Source organism: Plectropomus leopardus, chromosome 5 (assembly GCF_026936395.1).
Source record: "Plectropomus leopardus strain MGB_pleo_1.0 chromosome 5, ASM2693639v1, whole genome shotgun sequence".
NCBI classification, from domain to species: domain Eukaryota; kingdom Metazoa; phylum Chordata; class Actinopteri; order Perciformes; family Serranidae; genus Plectropomus; species Plectropomus leopardus.
The window spans coordinates 33072360-33096780 of NC_142180.1; the positions used below are offsets into that span (position 1 = coordinate 33072360).

Here is a 24421-nt window from a genome sequence, read left to right on the forward strand (position 1 = left end):
AGCATTTTAAGTCAGACGAGAAGGATTTAGAACAAAATACCAGGTGAGGAACCTTAACCTCATTAAATTTAAGACCACCTTTAACAGAGGGCTGTACCAGACTCAGAATTCTGTTTAAACAGTTACGGCTAGATGTTCAGGGTGACGTTCATATTATATAGTTAACAAATCAAGTTAGCCCTACAAATAAATGCTAACTGCATGCAAACAACAAATCGGAAGTGTGCAATAACATATTTTATCACAACACATGATATCAAACAAAACCCAGAGACTGTATTATATAAAGTTGCTTTGGGTTGTAAATTCACCACTTCAAACCAGGAGGCAGAAGATAGATGCCTCCGTCTAACAGCCGTTAACAGGTACCTCGAAGAAGAACAGCAGCCATAAATGTTTGCAAATTGGGAAAACAATGAGGTATCTTACCCTCGGAGCAGAGAACATGATCAGTCATCATATAACAGGAACGGTACACGATTGTTATTGCCATGTTATGCCATTTTCATTGTTTAGAAAAGGCTGCAGATGCGTATGTTCTATATCACACTCGAAGCTGATGCTGTTGTATTAAACAACACATCCATCACTCCTCTTTTGCTTCTGCGATGCCGTCATGCTATCTAACATTACACAACGGAGCAGCATGATGCCACCGTGAATTATTTCTGTGTGAAAATGCAAAGGTGGCGCAAATGAAGGACTTGTACTTATGTGTGGATACACTATGTTCGTCAGGTGGGGATTAAACAATTTTTATTTTCTTTAATAATACTACTTTTTTCTTTTCTATCCTTCTCTGTATATATATCTAAATACGTATTTATAACCATATTCAACATAAGCTCTCACTCTGCAGCTACTTCAGGGGACCAAAACATCCCCTAAACTGACTGACAAACAAAAACAAACAAACAAAAAACATCAACAACTGCCCCAGTTGAAAACTCTCAGTCGACTGAGGGGTTTCCAACTAAAGATTTGAATCTTCAACTTTCAGGTGGCACCCCTACTCACAAGGCCACCAAAGCCCCTAAGGCGATGAAAATGCTATGACCTAGATATTCACTGGTTGTGCACAACCAAAAGAACATTTTTGGATGCTCTATATGTTTGTGACAGCATTGCGATTGTTTATAAAACCCTGAACATGGCTGCAAACTATCTAGTCAGAGGTGAACAAAATACTGTGTTCTGCTACAGTGGCTCCTGCTGTGTGAAATGTATAGTTTACATTTTGTTTCTCTAAAACTCTCACTCAGTATATAAAACATATGAATATAAAAAAGATAGAATACATATGAAGGGAATAAAGAAAACTGTCACAGCTTTGAAAAAAAAATCCTCCTCCACAGACTAACCTCAATGCACGGCTGCAAAACTTCAATGCAGCAGCTTATTTAAAACTGAAACATTATTCTGAGATTCTCTCATTGTGCAAATCAGGTTTTGATATTTGATCTATTTTTTCTGCTTATTTATAATATTCATGCAAATAGAACATACACACTGCCTCTGACAGCTTTTAAGTGAAAAATGAAATACTCTTTAAAGGACAAAGATTTACTTAATTCTGTGTGGATTATTCCTAAAGCTTTTATGTGAGACCTGTGGAGCTTAGACACGGTGAGACTGAGTCTAAATCTTCAAAGACATGTTTAGTGGCTCTCTGAAACACATGAGCATTTCAAAAGCAGGAGAAGTATCATCGACATTTTTCTGCAAGATGTTTAAGTAAAGAAACGTTCAAAGGATCGTGACACTTTACTGATCTTCACGGGGCAATTATTCCACTAATGATTGGTGACATTTTGACATCAGAGAATCAGGTTAATTTTCTTACCTCGACATATGAGATGGGGAAAATTCCAATTTTATCTCCAAGCATTCCCTCTGCCCAGTTTTCATCCACTCTGCGGATCACAGTCAGGATATCATCCTGTAATTCAAGAGGGGAGATAGGAAGAACCTAATTAAGGATGCTGCTAACTAAGAGTGTTTCTCCTCCTGGAGGAACAAGCGCTGAACAGAAATAATGAGGTAGGGGCGATGTTTTATAAAAAGGACATGCCCAAGAGTAAATACACAAGAGTCCAAGGTGCGGCATTCTGTCTGGAAAACTACTTAGTAAGCTTGTTTCTGTTTTTGCTCATGTGGCACACATAAACAACTGATGACAGAATACAAAAACATCAAAGTATGACCCAAACAGCTGGACAGATATAACCACTCAATTACTGTAGTTAAGCCGTGCCTTGCTCTATGTGGCGTTCATTCTATCCAGCCTAATTACAGTTGTTCATCAAGAAGTCTGCCTCTGAATCTAAAACATTTCTGTGGGCGTTTCTGCGAGCAGCCGTTACGTTCTAACACACACACATAAGTGGAGAGAATGAATGCTTAGAAGACAGAGTGTCACTGTAATAAGAGGTATTTTTGTTTTACTACAGTGACCACTTGGCAGACCCGTGGGTGTTGCAGAGATACTGTGTCTCACCTTGGAGAAGGGCAGACAGTCCTTGTCTGCCTCCTTGTCTTTGAGCTCAAAGTCATAGAGGGCTTTGCACTGAGGTGGTGGCTGTGGCAGCGGCTTGATGACCTGGACAAAGTTGGTGGGGAAGAAGCCGTGGACTCCGCCCATCTCGCCGTGGTACCAGTTTTCGTCCACTTGCCGGCGCAGGATGATAATGTCACCCTTGCTGAACTTGAGGTCTCCTGGTTCCTTACCATCATAGTTGTAGAGCGCCTTGGCACAGGGCAGCTGGGGTACACCCTGCAGACAGAGATTAAGAGTACGACAGAGAGATTAATAAAGACTAAAGGCAACAAGTTACACTGAATTCCAACTCTATTCTACCTACTAACTCATTAGTTTGTAGCAGAATCATATTAAAAAAGAGATTAAATTAAGTGTAGTTGGTATCAATCAATCAAATTTTATTTAGGAAGCAGCTTCCAAACAAATCAAATGCAATTCAAAGTGCTTTACAGTTTGACTGAAGAAGCAAAAACAAGAACACTGCATGAAATAAGCAAAAACTGATCTTAAAAAAACATAAAGTTTGGGTAGTAAGACATTACATAAAAAGCAGACTAAGAAGATAGGTTTCAAAAGTATCAATATTCCCAGCTCCTCTCAGATCCTCCGGCAGGCTGTTCCAGCATTATGGAGCGCAACAGCTCAAAGCAGAGTCACCAAATGTTTTCATTTTCATCTGTGGAAGAGCTAAAAAAATCGGAGGATCTGAGGGGACTTCCTGGTTCACAAACTAAAATCATCTCTAAGATCCAGTGTAAAGTTTTTGTAAAACAGTGTGTGCTCTTCTTCTGGTCTTAATCAGAACTCGTGCTGCAGAATTCTGAATTCATTGCAGCTGATTAATTTTATTCTTCAGACCAGAGAGGAGAGCACTACAGTAGTCTAGCCTGCAATAAAAGCATGAATTAGTCTCTTTGTGTTGTATGGCAGGATTTCATCTCAAAAATTATGATACCAGTACCAATACAAGTACCCTTAAAGTTATACAGATATCAGTAGAGTTCTTCATTCAATAACCATAGAGTGCTCTGCAGTATAGCCAGAATATTGAAAGTTTTGGTAGCATCTTGGCACTGCTACATCTGTCAAATACATCACGCTCACGCTTGCCTCTAGAGATGGTTTTCGGGATGGTCCATCATCAGACCCCCAGTGCAAAAAGGATTGGGATTCAGGTATCATTTGAATCATTTGACTGGAGATGTTTTGATGCTACTTGGTACTATGTTTTTTCTGTCAGTATAAGGTATTAAGGTATGAAATACCCCTACCCAGCCATAGTATTCTGAATGCATACTACATTTGCTTGTGAAACAGAAATGAAGGACTGTTTTTTTTTTTTGTTTTAAATTAGAACAAACTGAAGTGGTGGAAAGACAGCTTTGAAATGTTAATTTGAATAAAAAAACATAAAAGAAAAAAAAATGAATTAACTTTCAATTCCAAAAACTTACTTTGTGAAGTTAGCACAGACTTGGTTGTAGGATTCATACAAAACGAATCACTGACTCAAAGCGCATTTTTCGGAGAAGTACTAGAGCAGTGAGAATCGTGAAAAGGAGGCAATGTAACAAGCTTGACAACAGCCCAAAAAAGAGCCATCAGATTTCAAAACAGTATTCACAGTCGCTCTTGTCAGTCCTGAATCAACTAGAAGCCAGGCGCTATGGGGAAATGACATTAGTATGTGTTTTTGGACACTACAAACAAAAGTATACAAAATCTGACAGTGTGTGGTTCCTACAGTGACAGTAAACTGTCCTGTTTGCTCCCCGATAGTGAAAAGGTCTGTGTGGTGTGTTCACAGTTTAAGTGTGATGAGCCTGGCTGGTTGTGACTAGCTGACTAACGCCTTCAGAAGGCCCAGAGCTCTGTCCCTTTATCTTGCAGAGGAAGGTTTTGTATCTCAGCCTGCTAGCCTGGAGTCCTGAAAGGCCCATTCAGGGAATGACAATCCGGGGAAAGAGGGACAGCGAGTAGGGGGGAGTAGCAGGATAGAGAAGCATCAATGTTCTCCATTCAGGGTGGGTGTCCATGAGGAAGGCTTCAGTCCAAACCAACCCCCCACCATTTATCCCACTGCTGTTGGACATCTTTTGGAGTGATCAGAATCACAAACACTACTAACTGACTGGACTTCAACTCTGGAGCTGACACTGCAGAGGAATATACACAGTGATAAGGAAAAATGGCTCAGTCAGACACTGCCAGGGTGATAAAGTGAGCCGGAGAGAGAGGGGTTAAAGCGGAGTTTGGAGCAGGCTCTGCAGTCTTGTTAAAGGCTAATGAACCGTTTAAAGGCTCAGAGGAGAATAAAAGTACAGAATGAGCCGTGATGGTGAGCCAGGGTGACATTACCCTGCTGCAGAGAATCACACAGCCTAAAGCACAGAGCCAATCGGTCTCTGGCTCTGCTGGTCCAGTCTGTGGGGAGGGAGGAGGAGGGGTACTGCAGCCCCCTGCACACTGCACTGGAACTGGGCCTCCTTTCAGGGGGAAACGGGGCTTTTGAGCCCACCCAGGCCTGGCAGGGAGTTTCGTGATGAAAATGCAAATGAAAGTTGAAGCTCTGCCATTTTTGTTGCAAATGACAGAGCAGGTTCAAGCTACACAAAGCCAATGGGATCTAATTACATGGTAAATATGAAATGCTTGTTCCGATGAAACTGTTAAGCACTTGTTTGTACACCGAGGCCGAGGCTTAATAAAACCTTTAGTCGTGGCACAGTGTCCAAAGTCAGCGTTGTTATGCAATTACTTTTGCACATGGTAAAAGTGATTGCACTCATAAAAATGCTAGTAAATACAGTCTTGCATGTACACTGTACTAGAAAAATATGTCCTTTTTATCACTCAGAGTGGTTAGGTTAGATTCATGGGAAGCCCATAAGTCGCGGGTGGTTTCTATTTAACTAGCAGTTGAAGTTTTTCCTGACAGAGTCCTGTACCGGACAACACAGAACAAACTCACTCCTGACAGACAGGGTAATAGGTTTTGTCCCACACTCTTACCGCCTACTTCTCAGCTGTTTTTTAAACTCCCTATTCTGGCCTCATAAAAGAGTCAGCAGAGGTACATTTCCATGTTTCACTCGGCTTAACAGTGAAAGGGAGAGAGAGAGCAAATCAAGAGATTGACTACAGGGGTCTTTGGATTTAAGAGGTGGTGTGAGTGTGCAAAACTTGGGGATGATGGGTGATGGCTGTGGGGGTTAATATCCGGTTTGTGTCCATGGAGACAATGCTGTTGTGTCTGCAGTCGACCTGCATAAAGTTGCACCACCAGTCTTGACCAAACATCCTCTCTGGAGCAGAGAGAGGACTGTGCTCCTGACAGGAATGCACAGAAGCGAGCTTAAGTGTTGCTTCAACATAAATGCTATAAAAAACTCATCTCGGGCTTCTAGCAACACATCACATAAACACACACAGCTGCACACTGATCCTCCCAGCCTTTATCGCTTTTAGACCCTCCCCACGGGCAGGGCAGACTGCATTAAGGTGCATCTCTGCATGAATCTCAGCCACAGAAAAAGCCCAATCCTGACTTCACACTCCAACACCAAAAGCTCATGATAAGAGAAATCCATCAGATTGAATTTTCTGATCTTTGGAAGAGCCAGCAAGCTTTTTTCCCTCTCACTCCACCTCTCCAATTGTTCTCAACATCTGTGGTGAAAGTTTATGGAAGTAATTATACAGCAGCATTCACCACTTTAGGGCTGCTGTATCAGACTTGTAAAATTTCTCAGACTTCTAGCCTCTTTAAAGATTTTAAGTAGATGATTACCCACAGCAGCAACACCCCAGGGCAATGTGCGGGCCACAAGAGGCTTCTGGTTCTTTATTTTGAGGCCCACAATGTGGCCTGATTATAATTTAGAAATGTCATGATCATATAAAAATAAATGTAAAATCAAATCTTAAACTGTTCATTTTTCGTCATTCCTTTATCCCTTTTTTCAAACCCTATTCAACAATACAATAACATCGTTCAGTAGGCCAACATTCTCAGACTGGTATCATGCACCATCAACTAAAGCTGGGCATACACTCTACAGTTAGAGCGCCTTTCTAACCTGATTTCTGAGCTGCACAACCCATTTTTTAGCTGGACTGAATATCAGCTCTGTCGAGTGTTGTTTGCTGTGTAATGGGGGCTGGAAGGACGGATAATGATTTGACCAACTGCTCCCGACCGGTTGTCAGAAATTTCATTCACAAAGTTGAAGCAGAGCCATGTTTCAATACTTCAAGGTTAGTGCCTTTATTTTGCATCATGCCTGCTGGGCAAAGTACCCAACAGGGCGTCTGAAAGTGCCATGGTGACACAACACACCATGTGGACAGAAAATATGGAGGCCCACTTGGTCAAGCTGTGGCAACAGCACAGTCTTTGATGTTTCCTCTTCCTCCTATTACTAGCAAAATGAGACAAATATAATGCATTATTGTGAAGCATACTGGTATAAAGTTACAGACCTCTGTTAGCAAACAAACTTCTACCTCCTTCAGAGCTTTTAAATAAATCCCAGTAGACAATTACGTCAATAGCCAGAAGTCCACCGGGGAAGGACCGGTTCATATTCTATTGTACATTTACACTATCAGTATTCAAGTTATGGTTTGACGATCGGGTCTGCAGTGTGAGCAGATAAATTGCAGATGATTTACTTGTACAGTGGGAATTCGAATTAAAAACACATTTCTAAAACTGTCTCAAATCCTAGTGTATGCCCAGCTGACACAAATACTTTGTTTCACAAACTGCATGACATGATAAATAGGTCGCAAACTGCATGACATGATGAATATGTCTATCAGTCCAGAATAATACCAGGAAAAAGGAATACTTTGAGGACTCACTACTCTGTATTAGCTGGATAAACAAGAGAATGAGACACATCAGTTAATTAAGCGGGCTAAACCCGGCAGCTGCTTTCACGACCTCCTTAGTCCACGTTTTAAAGTTGTAAATAGTTTTAAGGGGTGCAACGATTAAAAGAGAAACCTTAAAGTAATTTGTTTTTTTTACTGGAACATCTACCCCTGAAAACCAATGTTGCTTTGAATTTTAACAACAACTTGGGTGTCAAAAAAGACCCACAACTTTACAGTTTTACTTTCCACCGCAGCTTTACAATATGACAGGGAAAAGACATACTGAAACTTTTGTAGAATAATTTATTACCGGGAAGACAGGTGGGAAAAAGGCCAGGTTTTAAATCTGTGAGAAAAACAGTGCCTCCTCCTACATGAAGATCAGAAAAGTCCCATCAAATAACAAGAAGGTTTGCAACTTTATTCTCCGAGCACAGAAAGTGTTTGCAATCATTTTCCTTTAGGGGTTAGAAGATGGGGTTGTTTTCAGTGCGATGCTTTATTGAAAATCAGTATTCAAGCACTTTCCTCATTAGATTGTACTTGCAGTAGCTGAGAGGTCTAATGCTGTTATCTTACCTGTGTGTACAAGTGACAGACAGACAGATAAACAAAGACGGAGAAAGCGAAAAGAGAGTGAGAGATTAGACCCAACGTTCAGCGCATCAGCTGGTGTGCGCAATTACTCTTGTACTACAGATAATGCAATTAGACCTGTGTGCTAAAGGGATTTGGCTGTTATAGTGTTCTCTTCCACAGCACTGCATTATAACTGAATTACCCAAGTGTTCTGCTCTACAGCACAGCCAAATGTCAACTACCAGTGAGCAGACAGGCATAAAACACAGTGCATGCATGCACGTAGGGCTACAGAGGTAAGACCAGGTCAAATGGGGATAATTACATTAACAGCTTTGCCTTTACGCAATAATGTTTGCAAGAGACGTTTTACGAACATTGAAATTGGCGTCCTGTAGGTCTTTTAAAGATGCAGCTTTGACACATTGCCGAACTGTTATGCCATAAACACGGTTCAGACAAGCAACCAGGGCAACAAACTCACAATTAATTAAGAACCTTGTTTTGCGTCAAGGTTACGAGCAGCTTTTGCTCTTTCAGCAGTTCAAGGGTTGTGTGTAACCACAGTAGACAGAAACCTTTACCCCCTATGTGTAAGTGCCAGACAAGACTCCACTCCCATATGGACACCTCCAGGAACTCCGCAGGGGGCGGAGAATGAGCAGGGGGTACTTCTGCCAAAACATTGTGTACGAGGGGTGGGTGGGGGTTGTGTGTCTGGTTTGCCCTTCTACAAACATTTCCAGGCCAAGACATGTCAGACATTTTACCAGAGGGAGCACAAGCGGCATCTGCCACACTGACCAGGTGGTCACAGGACATTTGTTGTTCATTACCAAGTCGCTGTTAACTGACGATCTCGCCACCAACACTGTGGCACGAACACTGACACATGATGGGAGTGAGGATTTCAGAAGGCATGAGCCATCTTGATTCCATTAGAGCTGCATTAGTTTAAATTGATTCCTAATGGCCTTTTTAATGACCACTGTAGAGCATGCTTCTTTCACTGCCCCGCCACACTGTCTAAAAACCTGAGCGTTTATTGGTGTAAAATGCAGGAACTGGACTACAGACAAAGAGAGGCAGACAAGAGGCGGTGATATTAAGCCAGTAGCCAAAAAGAAACTAACTGAGAACACGATTAAAAGAGCAGAGGCTTAAACTGTACATGCAGTTGCATTTTTGGGAATGTGCTTTTCAATGTAGTTTCTTTCTAAAAGTTTGTGTATTTTTTCCATACATATATAGTCTGTTTCTCTATGAATTTTGGTCTTTTTAAAGGTCTATTTAAAATATTGCAATGGATAAATCTGTTGTTTCAGATTTCAAAAAAACAATATCTGTATTTTTGGCATATTTTGGCTGCACTTTTAAACAATGGGTCTTGTTTTTTTTTTTTTTGCTAAGAAACATATTTATATTTATGTTTAGGTGCCATTTCTTCATTGCTGGGCAAATCAATGGTGGGCTATAAGGGCTAAACATCCCATTTTGTGTTTTGAAAAATATCAATTTACCAATAAGGGGTGGGGAATCCATAAAACATAGTATTGTAATATTTATCGTAGCAATATTGTATCGATATTAATTATTTACTTCATTATTGATACTACAAATACAAATCTATTGTTTGGTCAAGTAGAATAATAAAAATTAATTGCTTTTCAATCCACTGTGTAAATTTTGCATCAATAATAATCACTGAAGGGAGATTAACAGTCTAACTTTATCTTATTAGATAAAACAAATGTTGACAAAAGTTTTTCTTTATATATATGTTATATAAATAATATATATATATATAATATAAATAACATATATTATATAATAATATATGTTATTTCAATACTCAGCACATTTAAAATCAAAATAATATTGTTTGACTTAAATTTTGTAATAATATTGTGTCCTGGGACCTCTGGTCTATATTTCAAACACTTTCAGTACTAATGTTGCGCAACATTTATATACTGGTACCAAATGGGCTTCATTGTTAAAGTTGTTGTTGCTACAGTCATTTTGCTGTTAACCAAAAAAAGATTAGTCCGTGTTGCCATGTCAGACCCTTGTCATATTTATCTTTTAATACATTTTAAATTGTATTCCCTCAATGTCATTCTTTTCTCTAGTATCGAAAAAATGGTATACAATATGGATATTTTTAAAGGTACTGTATTGACGTTTGATATTTAAGAATCTTGACAACGCTAGCTCCATTAGAGGTAAATGGGGTGTGTATCCAGTTAGTATATCCAAAAGTAGAAACATGAGGATCATCAAGGATGATCCAATCAAGGGGAAAAATATATAAGTAGTACCTGCCAAACTTTGACTCGCTGACATTGATATAATGCTGTCACTCGGGAACCTTAAGATGAGCAGCTCCTGTCACAGCAGAACCTCATGACACAGCTTCCTCTTTGGGAGCCGTTGTCTCCCTCTCAGTCTGAGACAAAAGAAAAACTTCCATTCTCTGGTTTCTATGGAAACTCCACACAGGAGCACTTTTTTTTGGCTATTTATGGGTCTCTTGACAGAACCGTGAATCTTGTTAAAGGGAGTTAGTAAGTATCCAGCCAGTGTCCTGTTCTGGGAGTGAGTGCAATAATGGGCCCCAGGGCAGTGGTGAAGTTAATGGGTTATCACCTAAAAAAATAGTTTGTGGACATTTGTGGAAATATGCATTTTGGATCAGTTAATAAAGTCTTTCTCGTTATGTAACTTTTATTGAAGCGTGGTACAATTTTTATTGCCAAGTGTCAAATGAAATGGTTGCGCTTAGAGCGGCAATGATTAATCCATAAATTATCAACTATTTAATTAAACACTTACTAATCTGATAATCAATTAATCAGTCTGAGTAATTTTTGAGAACAAAAAGTTAACATTCTCTGTTTCAAGCTTTTTAAATGTGAATATTTTCTTGTGTCTTTCCTCCTCTGTGACATTTAAACTGAATATCTTTGAGTTGTGGACAAAACAAGATGTTTGTGGATGTCACCTTGAGTACTGGGGAGCACTTTTTGGCGTTTGTCACCATTTTTTGAATTTTTATTGACCAATAAAATAAATATTTAAGAAAAGAATTGAAAGATTAATCAACAATAAAAACAAGTTTCAGAAATTTGTTTCACTCTGGTTGTATTTAACCCACTATGCGATATTTTTAAGGCCGTCGTGGTCACCAATTTTTGAGCATTGAAGTTTCAGGGAGAAATATCTGCAATTAATGGAATCTCCAAATTTTTAAGCTATTCAGATATTTGACTTTTTTGACATCTTCCTTGCATATCTGTATGGTCAAACTGTCTGGTCAAAACTGTATGGTCAAACTGGAGCAGGTCGAAAAAACTAAACTATCACCATGGTTGAATGTCTTCAGTCTAAAAATAACTGATAATAATTCTGATGCAAAATGAGTAATGTCGGATTGCTATTTCTTCATTTATGCTCTTTTTGGGGTTTAAAACAGAGCATCTTAATATTGATTTGAATGTCGAACCCCATACGAACAATCAAAACTTAAAAACACTGGGTTCAGCTGGAGATATTTTGTAGGAGAATTACCTTTTATTGTGTTATGACAATATTGGATTTGCAGGATTTGTACATAAATGTGATAAATTACCTTAAATTTCCCAGGTATTGATTTCACTGGCGAAAATGAAACATTTCCTATTGGGTAACAACTTTCCATGCTTTTTGTTGGACCACTTTCCACTCTACCAGCACCATAATGCAATAAACAGAATCCACAAGCAGAAATCTGAATCAATCAGATCCAATCCCAGCCCTGGGGAAGTGTGAATCATTTATCTACTTGACTGCTTTTTGTAGGGAGGGAAAGAGGCAATAAACCATTCAGGCTTTCCAAGAGCTTTACCCCATAACAGGTCACTGTGCTTGTTTGTTTCCCTCCCTACATAGCAAATGAGGTCCCACACGTTAGTCTACAACCACGAAAACGCTCAGAGCAGTCTGGAGCCCACATGGAAGTTTGGATCACATATGAGAAGAACTGGAAACCCTCGAAAGTCTCCTACTGTTCCACCTAATGTTTCTCCATGTTCCTCTGTCAGTGAAAGCATCTCTCAGTTAGCCTAATGCTAACATACTAAAAGATAGGGATGTCCCGAACAAGTCTTTTTTGCCTCTGATTCTGATCCGTGTCATCTGATATTGAGTGTCTGTGTGAAGTCCCGATCCCATACTTACATTTATCTGGATATTACAGCTGCACAATGCACACGTCGAGTACTACATTACAATAATCCAGTAGGGGTGTGATGCATAGTCTTGTAATATTTTTGTGTGGCAAAATGGTATCGATGAATGGATGCCAAGTATCGTTTTTTTTTTTTTTGATTTTTATCAATCATTAATGTGACAAATACAAACTAAACTTTTGGTCGCCAACCAGAATATTAAAATCCATAGATTTGTCAGTCCATTAGATACAATAAACTGCAATAAAAATGACTGAGATGAGATAATTTGGCTGAAGACGTTATCTTATTAAATGAAACAACAAACTCTTACAAAATCAGAATGTAAACAAACTTAAAATACTTTTATATGGTTCTTACCATAATTCCACTTAGTGCAGTTTTTTAAAAATAAAATAACCAAGTAAACAAAATTTAAATGTCTTCAGAAACTAGTGCTAAATCCACTTTCTGTAGCATTGTTATAAAACTGCAGAACATTATCAATGAGTGTTATAACCACAATTCACCTCAAAGTAGTGTTATACATTAACTTTAACATTCCTAGTCGAAGAAGTATCACTATCACTATCGTACTAGTTCACTAAAAATGAATAACAAAAAGTTCAGTTCCACTTAATGTGGTACAGCAGCATTACAATGAAACCTGAATATCTGCCGCAAATCATGCCAAAGCAAAGAATCAGGTCCATGCTCAAACTAACCGATTACAATCAATTAAAAAATGCATTTATCAGGCCTGACACTGATCCTTCCAGTCCGATCAGGATCATCCCTACTAAAAGAGACAATGGTCTTTACTGTCACTGTGTGCCAGTTTCACACAAACAAATCTAAGAGTAACCACTCACTGACCCCAGCAAACTACAGTTTTTTGCCAGTTCCTGACCTCATGGTGCAGCTTGGGTTCACAGGAAGCTGAGAGCTAGACTGTGATCAAAGCCACTCTTCCCAGAGTCGGGATACAGACAGAGTACATAAGGCGGCAATGTGCAAAACCAGGAAGTACATTGAGATTTCTGTCTTAAGGTGGAGGTATGGTGGTGGGGTCTATAAAAACATTCACCACATGGACACACAATCAAGACATTTCTGAGCTGAGTGCACTTAGAAAGCTATAGATTAGCCATCAGAAAGAAAGCATTTTAACAGGAAGGGAGCGTGGATTTATGGGAGAGCATATGCACACACTGTAGAGCTGTCACACATGCGGTTTTCATCGAGCTTGTGTGTTTGGGTTTTTATGTAGGCTCTACTATGAAAATGCAATTGCACGAAACCACTTGCACATGAACTGGCACATCTCTTTGTGAAGCCTTTATGGGCCGGTTTCTTTACCTGGCTGGCCCCAGATGAGGGGTAAAGGCTGGTTCTGGGTGGCCCTGGGATCACCCAGTCTGCGTGTCGGGCTGAAAAACTGAAAGAACAGAACGCTTTAACTCTGTGCCAGTTCATACACAGGGCTTAACAACTGTTCTCACAGGAACCCACTCACATTTCAGAGCAGACGGAGAGAGCAAGGAAGCTAGATGCAAAGTAAAAGAGTGGGAGAGAAACAGCGTGACATCAAAAGACCAAAAAGAAAATGAGGCTGAGAAAGGAAGCAGAGCTCGCCATCCTGAACCCATATTATGGTTCTGTTACATGCAGACATTAGTCCTTGTTACAGAGAGATTACCCTATAGGGCCACAACAAAGTTCCTTCTTTATGTTGCCTTTGCATTTTTAAAGAGTCAAACAACAGCTGTATTAGGCCACTTTGGTGTGTGATTATAGACAGCATGCTGGCATAGCAGATGCAAAAGAGCCACGACAGGCGTGACATTTAACACAACAGTGTTTGCCACTCGTTTGACATATAATATACGCATCAACAGCAATTTATAAACAACATGCCAATAACAGTCATGTACTGTCCCTGTTATGTGGCGACTGATATCATCCGCTGTTAGGAGGGTAACAAGCTCCCAAATCTCAATGTTTACCTATTTGCAGCCTTTTTAAAAAGATCATTTTAAGGGCTTTTTGCCTTTATTTGATAGGACAGATATTAGCGTGAAAGGGGAAGAGATGGGATGAAATCAAAGGGGCCGAGGCCGGAATCGAATCAGCGGCTGCTGTGGCTAGGACGTAACCTCTTTACATATGGGCGCCTGCTCAACCAACTAAGCAACTGGACGCCCCCAATTTGACATTTATGGCTGCTGTTCTTCCTCTTTGGGATAGCCACTAACTGCTAGTAGCTGCTTTTGTTGTGGCAAAACACACCCTCAACATCACACTCGTCCTGCCCATGATCCTGTCCTGCTGTCGGTCCCTTTTATAAAGACCTGGATTCTGCGCTGTTACTACCTCTGTTGCTGGCTCTAAGGGAGAGACAACACTGTTCCCCCATTCAGCGATCATGCGCTATACACAGAACGGCGAGACGGCACAATATTCTCGCCTTGAACAGCACAAAAGGAGTTATTGAGTCAGTGGCTCTAACTGATCTAGTAAAGCAAGAACAACTGGGACAGAACTGGGACAAAAGATTACAATCAGATGACAAACATACCTTGCCAACACTAGATATGTATAAAAGTCCAAGACTGTTATGTTAACTTGCACTTTTCCTTCCTCTGTGCCCGCAAGTCCACAGCTGCAAAAGTAGCGTGAAAATTAAGAGCACTCACTCCGCAGCAAAATCAGGGGACCAAAATGTCCTCAGAAGTACACTGCACAGAAAAAACAACTGCTCAACTTGAAGCAATCTCAGTCAACTGAGAATCTCCAAATGATGATTTGAGTCTCCGACTTTCGAGAGGCAGCCCTAATCTTTTACATGAAAGTAGCAAACACTAGCTTCAAAAGCCACTTATAGTCGCCAGATGATGTCATCCATGCGTTCATTTGGGAATTGGTGGCGTTGTTGCACATTAATTGAGCATTAAAACGTCGCTGAATTAGATTTAATAGAAAAAATCCTTAACAAAACATTTGGATGGTACGAGAACTATGGCACTTAAAATGTAGTGCATCACTTTCTCGCGCTTCCAATACTGAGAATGTCAACCATAGGATCACTAAAAATGAACTCCCACTGCAAGTGGTGTGTCATCTCCTCCTGCCTGTCACACTGTCACACACTTAGTGCACAGAGCAAGAGAAGAGATGGGGAAAATCTCTGCACTGATGGCAGAAGATCTGTAGTCTACGATAACTCTGAGCAGAATGCATAGTAATAAATTACAATATTTGTCTCACTTTTTCCCTGGTGTCCAGAGTAAGTTGCTCTATTTGTCACTAGTCGCTTTTTAGAAATAAAGTCGCTAAAAGACTCAACTTTATTTCTTGCTTAATCTAGGGAAAAGTTACCAAATTGGCAACACAGCCTCTGACAATAATGTAGAACTATTTAAGGATGCCTGAGACAAGTTTATTTTCCCTCCTGCAAGTACAATTAAAGTATTTTCATGCACTACCAGTGGCACTTGCTGAGTAAGAGCCTCACTAATCAATAGAATATTTTCAGTCAAACGCATTATTTCAATCAGCAGTTACACTGTTGGATCATTAGTGCCTTCGTTTGTCACTGAGAGAGGAGATGCACATAGGAAGTTTGCTTGTATCTAAGCTACAGAGGGATTAGTTCACAAATGTCACAGTATCTCTGTATTGAGTACCAGTCAATATGAGCTGAATACTAAGCATTTCCTCACATTACTCTCCACTGTGCTGGTGAAAGCGTGCAGTGTCTGTGGCCTTTTGTTCCTCTTAGTCATTCAGGGTGAGCCACCTGCTCTGCTTAGGCTGACTTCAATTTACGCAGCCAGTTGCAAGTCCAGGGGAAATCTGACCAGTGACTGGACAGCTACCTATTCTGTAGATTGCTGAATCTTAAATAAATTCTGCTATAGTCACTGCTACATTGTGTCTCAATTATCTGTCAATTGTCCACTGCTGGATGTCAGACTAGTGGGCAGCTGAAGAACATTTGCTTGCATTGGCTGGTATTTGTACGCCTCTACAGCGGACAAACAAAGCCAGAATATTGACACAGTACTGGCTGAGGGCCAAGGCACAAACACTGCATCTGTTCTCAGACTCAAGAAGCACCACAGCACTGACCATTTTTCACCTCCTTAAGAAAGTGTATGAGTGTGTTTGTCTATTCCACCCTCGACTCAGCCCAGATGTAACACATAGCTGCTAGCTTTACTTAATCGCCACTGAAAACTAAAGTGAGGCATCAAGTTCTGGAGCGAGAGTTTCGAGGAAATCCAAGTTTGGAGCTCTCACTGGTTTCTTGTTCTTCTGCAAAAGGTTTGCTGAGTCTGAGCTACACTATTACATCAGTTTCTCCATTTAACTACTTTGTGTCACTCCTGCTCTGACGGAGGCTTCGGGCGTGTGCTTTCTAAGTACAGTACAGTTTTTATTTTGCAGTGGAAATGTGAAGTTAAAAAAAAAGGTCCAATGATGCTTTGAGTGCCATTAGCATACAGTACAATAAAGTGCAGTACTGTGCATACGTTTTAAACCACCATAGATTTGTTGTTTTAGCAAAGTTGCAATGAGGATCTATAGTATACTGTACATTAGAGCTAGGCGATATGGCTTTAAAATAATATCAAAATATTTTTAGGCTATATCACAATACATGATATATGTACATTTTGAAATGTCCTCTAAAGTGCTGTAAAATACTAAAATTATTTAAGGAACAATTACAGATAAAGTAGCTACTGCCATAATATAAAGTTATATAAACTACTGTTATAATAAAGTTTAATAAAATACTGTTATAATGCTACAGAAAGTAAAGTATAAAGTTAAATAAAGTACTGTTAAGGAAAGCTAAGAAAAAAGTATTGACATAATTAAATAAATCAAAGCGGAAACCACGATGCTTTTATTTTGAAGGACCTGGCTTGTCTCGGGCCGGAAGTGTCGATGTTTTTGCTGTGGACTTGAAGCTTCTGGTCTATGAATGCAAGCATTAGTAAAAAGTAACCTGTGTTTGAGGATTGAGCCACTGCAAGCTATATTAACAATATTTTAAATTGCACTGGGGCTCTGTGGTCGCAAAATATGACTAAATAGTCACGGCCTGAAGCTCTGCAAAAGCCTGCTTTCTGTGTTTGTGTCTGTGAGAGGCAGAGAGATGTAGAATAGATAGGGAAAAACAAAACGCTGAAACGAATCTCATGCCCGTGGCTAAAAAACACAACAACAGTCTAACTGTCTTGTGGATGGATGCAAAAAGTTATCAGATGATGTAAACAAAATAAACGATATTGCATAATATGAAACAATACACTTTTTTTATTGCCAGACGATTTATTTCGTCATATCGCACAGCCCTACTGTGTATATATATATATATATAAATATATATATATATATATTTATATTTCTCTGTCTCTTCATTAAGGTACAAACAAATAATATAGAGAACACAGACAATGCATTAAAACACCCAAAAAGTCAGAACAAAATGATTTATTTAGACTCAACTCAATATTTAGTGTGACCTCCCTTTACGGATAGCACCTCTTCAACTCTCTTGGGAGGACTATCTTGTAGTTTTTTTCAATAATCTTCTGGTATTCCAGAATATTAGTATTGTAAATCTCATATTGTCTGCTTATGAGAGTTCAAAACATGGAAGGTCACACTAAAATGCAGCTTTTGCCTGTTGAGGTTGGGCTTTTTTCTTAAGTACTTGCAGTTTTAATAATGTATACATATTTCCTGTATGTTCTGGTTGTATTTTAGAAAAGAGAATACTGACAATAATTAGAATAACAACGTTTAAGACTTTTGCACAGCACTGTATTTGTGAGGAATCAATGCTTTTCATGCCTACATTGGTTTTACTGGCCATTAGAGGCAGGGGCAGGGCTCATAGGCCTGAAGACATTTGACAAGCAGACAATTCTGCTGGCACAGACTCACATTACAAAAATCCCAGGTTGCTGTGGTTACTCAGCCCACAACAGTAATACCATTAAGGACTGGGGAGAAAGGAGAGACAGATGCTGGTGCCTCTAAAACTAATCAGGATGTCCATGTACATGCAAGCTAATGGGCCCCTCCTTGATATAATCAGCATTAAGATCACACCTTTCTACAATGAAAATAAAAACACAAGCTGGTTGGCTCAAGCTTGCGCTGACATTTTAACACACAGTTGTCAGAGATGTGTTTGTGTACTGACTACACACCTGTGTTTTTGTGGGCGTGCGCCATATAATGGCCCTCATGGATCTAAAATCGGTCTGTGACTCATTAAAACAAACACTGCCCTGGCTTCGTCCAGCCAAATTCACAGAGGGCTAGGTTTGTGGTTGTGTAAAACAACTGGGCTCAAAGTACATTTGCCTCTGCTCAGAAAAGGTATGATGGGATACGAGTGGGAAAGTAATTCTCCAGTTAGTGCTTGTGGTGGGATGTGTGTGCAGACAGCATATTATGGATGAAAGCCCCAACCCCAAGTCTTTGTCAGCGCTCTCCCCTATTCAGCTGCCCTTCAATAATTAATCACACACTGTCAGCAACAAGGACCCCACACATGTGGAGTAACTGCGAACACAGGCGTGCAGCAGCCTGATTTTCAAGATTTATGCCAATTGATTATTCATGACAGAACACATTATTTTTTTCTAGCCAAATTATTCAGATTATTCATTTTCTAACCATCTGTATTAGAAAAGAGAGATCTCAAAAATATATTGACAAATCTATCAAAAAGAAAAAAAAACTGCAACTATTTTGATCTAGGAGGGGGGCTGATATTGGCTTTTAAGGGACGATACCGATTATTAGTTCTTAATAAGACCGATACCCAATATTTGGAACCGATAATCATAAATATATATGAAAATAATAAAATAATATATATGAATAATAATAACATAATAAAAATAAAAATATTTGCAACTTGGAATAATTCAAACTCCAACACAAAACTTGTATAATCAAAAACATCATATACAGCAAGTTCCCTGCAATTTTTTTTTTATAAAATTCAATGAAAATTTAAATGAAAAATAAATGAATAAAAATAGCTCCCAAAGATTGTACAAAGTAAAAGCTTCTCCCATGCTGACACTTTCATTGCATGCATTGCAGACTGCCTTCCCTGGTGTTGGTTGAGTGAAATACGCACACTTTTTCATTAATTAATTTTATCAGCGATCATAAAATAAAACACAGATACAGATCATGGGAAACTTGCTAAATATCTGCCCCAATTTCACACAGAAATTGCACTATAGAGCCACTACGAAGTCCATTCTTTAAGTCATTGAGCAAAACAACGTCAGCATAAAGCCAGCGACCCTGAAGCAAAAGACTTACGACACAACAGCATCGACCTCTAGTGTCACATCAAACATGCGCATCTGCAGCACTTTCTAAACAATAATAATGGCATGACATGGCTATAACAACTGTTTATGGTCTCTATTATATGGCAGCTGAACTCGTCCTCTGCTCTCAGAGTAAGGAGCTCCTGCACCTCAGTGTCTCCCAAATATGCGGCCATTTACTGCTTTTATTCTTCTCCTTTGAGTTAGCTGCTAACTGCTGCTAGCTGCTTTTTAAATCTCCCGGCACTGGGGAGCAAACATAATACATCGTCAAAATGTCAAACCAGTCCCGTCCTGGCGACTATCCCTTTCACTCAGATGTTGATTTGGAGCTGGCTGAAAGGCGAGCCAACTCTTTCCCACTTTTCCACAATTCTACCTTTAATAAAGAACAGCGAAGGGGAATAACAGCGCAACATTCCCGTCTTGGACAGGCAGTGTGAAAGGGGCAACAGGGTTTCCCACAACCCTTACTAGAATATATTCTGTTCAGTTATTTATAGCACACTCGGGCAGAGCTCGAGTTTTCTGCTTTTATGTGTTTTTCTATTATTGTAAACAGAATATCTTTGAGATACGGACTGTTGGTCAGTTGAAAATGTCAACTGAGGCTTTCGAAAACTGCGACAAGCATTTTTACACTTTGTGACAATTTATAGATGAATTTATTAATGAACTGATTGAGAACTATTTGGCAGAATTGGCTGGAATTAAAAGAAATATTGACAAGATATTGGGACTAGGGACCGTGACAAAATAATTGTCTTCAGACATACAGAATCCTGCAATTCAGTTTCCAATACCAGTTAAATCACATGGATGAACTTATGGTTTTAGGAACAATCTACAGCTTCCAAGTCTGGTTTGCTTGCAACAACTGTTTTGAATTAAATGTTTTAAGACAACCCATAGTGGTTGTGGTGGTTGGGCAGCAACACTGATAGTTACAGCAGATATATGAAAAAAATACATAATTGCTTCAAAATAAAGTATGCAACACTTCATCCTCTGGACTCAGTAGCAGATGCCCAGTGCCTTCTCACAGCTGGGACAAAGATGTCACTCAGGGGACAACCGCAGATTAACTGCACCTCTGGGCCTCTAAGAAAAACAGGAAACTTTTCAGCACATAGCAGTACAGCAAACACCCACGGCTTACAGAAGAAAGGCCAGAGATCTGAGAAAAACTTTAAAAATATTTGATAGAATCATTTTTTCCCCATCTCAGGAGGAGGTCCGGGACCACACATCTCTCCTGCAGTAGCAAGGTGAGCCACAGGAAGCCGCCGCTGTGTGAAGATGTATCAAGAGCCAGTAATAGCTCCCAGGTCAGAGGTCAAACAACTGAAAACTAAACTCCCAGCAAATCATGATTCTGCCTCAGGGATGGGAACTGAACACTTAACATGCCAGCGGTCAAACGGCCCATGGATGACCAATCCTGGCCCACCAATCACAACACAGGGTGAGAGGTCAAACTGCTCTGTTAAGAGCAGGCAGGTATTAGGGCCACCTTGGGAATAAGGGAAGGACACAATGGGGGACATGTTGTCAAACAGCTGACAAAACAAGAATATATGCCGCTAAAAAACAGTTGTAAAACAATTTAGTGCCAATAAAAAAACACCAGGAGAACAGTTGACATGATAAAACTGGTATAAATTGTATTATTATATGACTGCAAGCCTGTTCAAAGAGGTCTGGAAAACTGATAAGAGCTCCTCCAAAAAACATTTTCCCAGGAACTTTGGCCACTGGACAACACGTATAAATGATTGCTAAAGAAAGACTTTCATTGTCCTCCACAGGTGTGATGGGAAGGTGCTAAAGAAGGTCATGATTGCCTCTTTTACTATTGTTATTGCTGACAGACTTGGCAGGAGATGAGATATGGACGGAAGAAGCATGCTTGGGCTGTTGGCAAAAGTAGCATTTTTGGTTGGTGGACCACCCAGAGTTCATTGTTAAAACCACTAGAAATAACAACAAACACACCTTTATTAGCACAACCTACACACTGAGGTTAAATGTAATCATGACTTTGCAGAGGGAGCTAGACAGTCAAGACTGTCCAGAAAATGACAGCCAGATGGCTAGCACTGTGGATGAATATGAAAAGATGTCTTGTAACAAGATACAACCGCTGCAGATGAGTCTGCCCCGGGGCATTCAGGTGCAGAGGCTGAGACACATCACTGCATGAGTAACTATCAACAGAGCTACAGACTTCATGCATGTGACAGATGCAGGCATCTACCGTCCTTTAACCCTTGGGGACTGCTTGGGTGCATTTTACATGTTTTTCATTCTTCGTTTTTGCCAATTTTGGCTGTGATCATCACAAGACTGTGAATTTTTGTTTAATCTTGGAATTCCCTGCCCAGCTTCTACAATAAGCCTAAAATACACTGTGAAAATTGTTACATTCATACCGTTATACCGCATTATATATTTCTGGTTGTCATTCTGGGCTGTCACATCAGGCTGTGATAATAAAGAAAATCGAGTTATTATGTAGTATATTAAAAATAATTCATTTTGTGTGAGTGTGTGTGTGTGTTTTGCCATAATGGCAAAAAACTGGCATTTACAGGCTTAAAATTCTGAAAATTAATTAATATTTTAATTTATGATTAGGGCTGATGGTGGTTAAAAAAAAAACTCAATGAAAGTATAAAATAATATCAATGTATAATATTTTTTTAAAGCCTGATTCTGAAAAGCACATTTTGCACGCAGAGTGATATAAGTGTGCACAACATTAAAGCAGGTCCTAAGGGTTAATGTCACCACACTTACTTCGAAAAAACAGCTTTACATCCAACAGCAAAAACAAAAGTAATATGTACACATAAATATATGATGACATTTAAAGAAGGTTTACTGAAGGAGGTGAACATGAGCTGGCATGTGGGACGAGACTAGACAAGCCTAATGTTTTGAGGGGAAACAGTGACCTGCAACTACTCATGGCATTCCTCAGAGACACACTCACTAACACAAAACATCCTACTCCGTCTGGGGGGAAGAGGTTAAAAGGAGACTGAGCAAAACAAGTCAGCTCATTCCTTTTGTGAGTATGGAAAATCTTAAAGCCCAAGAAGACAAAGAGAGGCACACACCCTTCGTCGGGGGAGCAGCGTTACCCTACTATGAGTCGGCCACGGCTGCACCTTAATCACATGATTGGGTCTTTTGAACTTCTCCTGGGGAATTATGTAAACCTATACATGGAGGACAGTAATTCCCCACAGCATAACAAGCCACTTACTCATTTCCTGTATGTTTTCCAAAACATGGTAAGAATGGTAAGGAATGTGAAAGTGATGATGAACATGTTGGTCAATTTACATTAGCAGTGAGGTAGACTGCAGACCTGTTCAAGGTGCAGATCCTCCTCCTTTTGCCCAATGCATGATGGGATAGGCTCCACTCGCCTGTGAGCTTGTACAGGATGAGTGGTATGAATGCCCTGACACACCAAGCTGACAGTCAGCCAATGTTGGGCCGTTTGAGAGCGTCTGTTGCCCTAGTCTTTGCAGTGTGTCCCTCAATTTTGGCCCTTGCCCTTGCCGTTATCTAGTAAGGAAACAAATCACACAGCTAAAGTCAACAGGGAGCGAGATCAAAACAAATAGGCCTGTAACTGACTCAGAATCATGCTGGTCAAATCAAATTTGGCTGTTCAATGCAAATATTTGAGTATTGGGGATTTTTTTTTTCATATAAAGTTTGAAAGTTTGAACAAGGCTCAGCAGGACGTCCCAAGTACAAGTTATAGTAAACAAGGTAATGGCGCCAACAGTGGATCAGCAGTGTGCAACATTTTCTGACGGCACTACATATCAAACAAAAACCAGAGTGCATTGTATTAAGTTGCTGTGAGCTGTAAATTCACCACCTCTAAGCAGAAGAGAGAAGATAACGTTGTCTCAGAGCCTTGTGGTGCAGAACCTCTCTTCCTCTGTATGCAGCAGCCTGTACCAAAGCATAGTGTGAAAGTCAACAGTGCTCACTCCACTCCAAAATCTTGGCACCAAACATCCCCAGAAGTAAACTGCAAAGCACAGCACACAGACTGGCAAAACACGAAACCACTACTTAACTTGAAGCAGTCTCAGTCGACTGAGGGGTCTCCAACTGATGATTCGAATCTCTGACTTCAAGGGGGCAGCCGGAAACAAACTTGTTACACAAGGTAAGATTATTTTTCTTTTAACTTTGAGCTCTTTCACAAACATGTTTCATGATGGTTTGTGTTGTTGTTTTGTTCTTTCAACATTGAAGTATGTTATTAATTTTCTAACTGGCTTACTAGCATCATGATCATCTTTCTGCCGTCTGCTGGTATGGACAGTTATTTTCTCTCATGCATGTACAGAACATACAGTACGTGCTGTTTGGTGTGTCTGGGCCTTAAGAAATAGATCAACAGATTTGCAACTTTAGTTCCACATCATTATGGTCCATTTACAAATTGGTGGTGTGAAAATGTCTCATTATCTACCTGCTTTCTGTGAACTCTAGTTAGTAACACCGGAACGATTTACTTAAAAGTATAATTTACAATCTGGCGCTGAAAAACAGCACTTGTCAACAAGAAAACAAACCAACTTGAGGTGTATTAAATATGTGTGTAAAAATACATACGGGCAACCGCAGACGCAGACGCACAGGTTGCCTCACTAAATAACAAGTGTTTTGTTTCCTCAGAATGAGAGTCAGCAGTCAGCCGTAGAGGAGAGCGGGGAGCAGTGCCGACTCACTGTCTAATAAACTCTAATCTCATTAGACCTCTAACAGGCTCCAGCCTGGATTTAGACAGCAAGGAGGGAGGA

At 39.9% G+C, this 24421-nt stretch overlaps 1 protein-coding gene across 1 annotated transcript in view; it reads right to left on the reverse strand.

Annotated features, from left to right (window-relative positions):
- sh3rf1 (SH3 domain containing ring finger 1) overlaps positions 1-24421 on the reverse strand; it is a 50584-nt gene that overhangs the window by 19067 nt on the left and 7096 nt on the right. The window contains exons 3-4 of the mRNA XM_088077997.1: positions 2498-2773; positions 1844-1939 (exon numbers count right to left, since the gene is read on the reverse strand). Coding sequence (XP_087934123.1) covers positions 1844-1939; positions 2498-2773 — 372 coding nt within the window. The remainder of the gene's footprint in view (positions 1-1843; positions 1940-2497; positions 2774-24421) is intronic.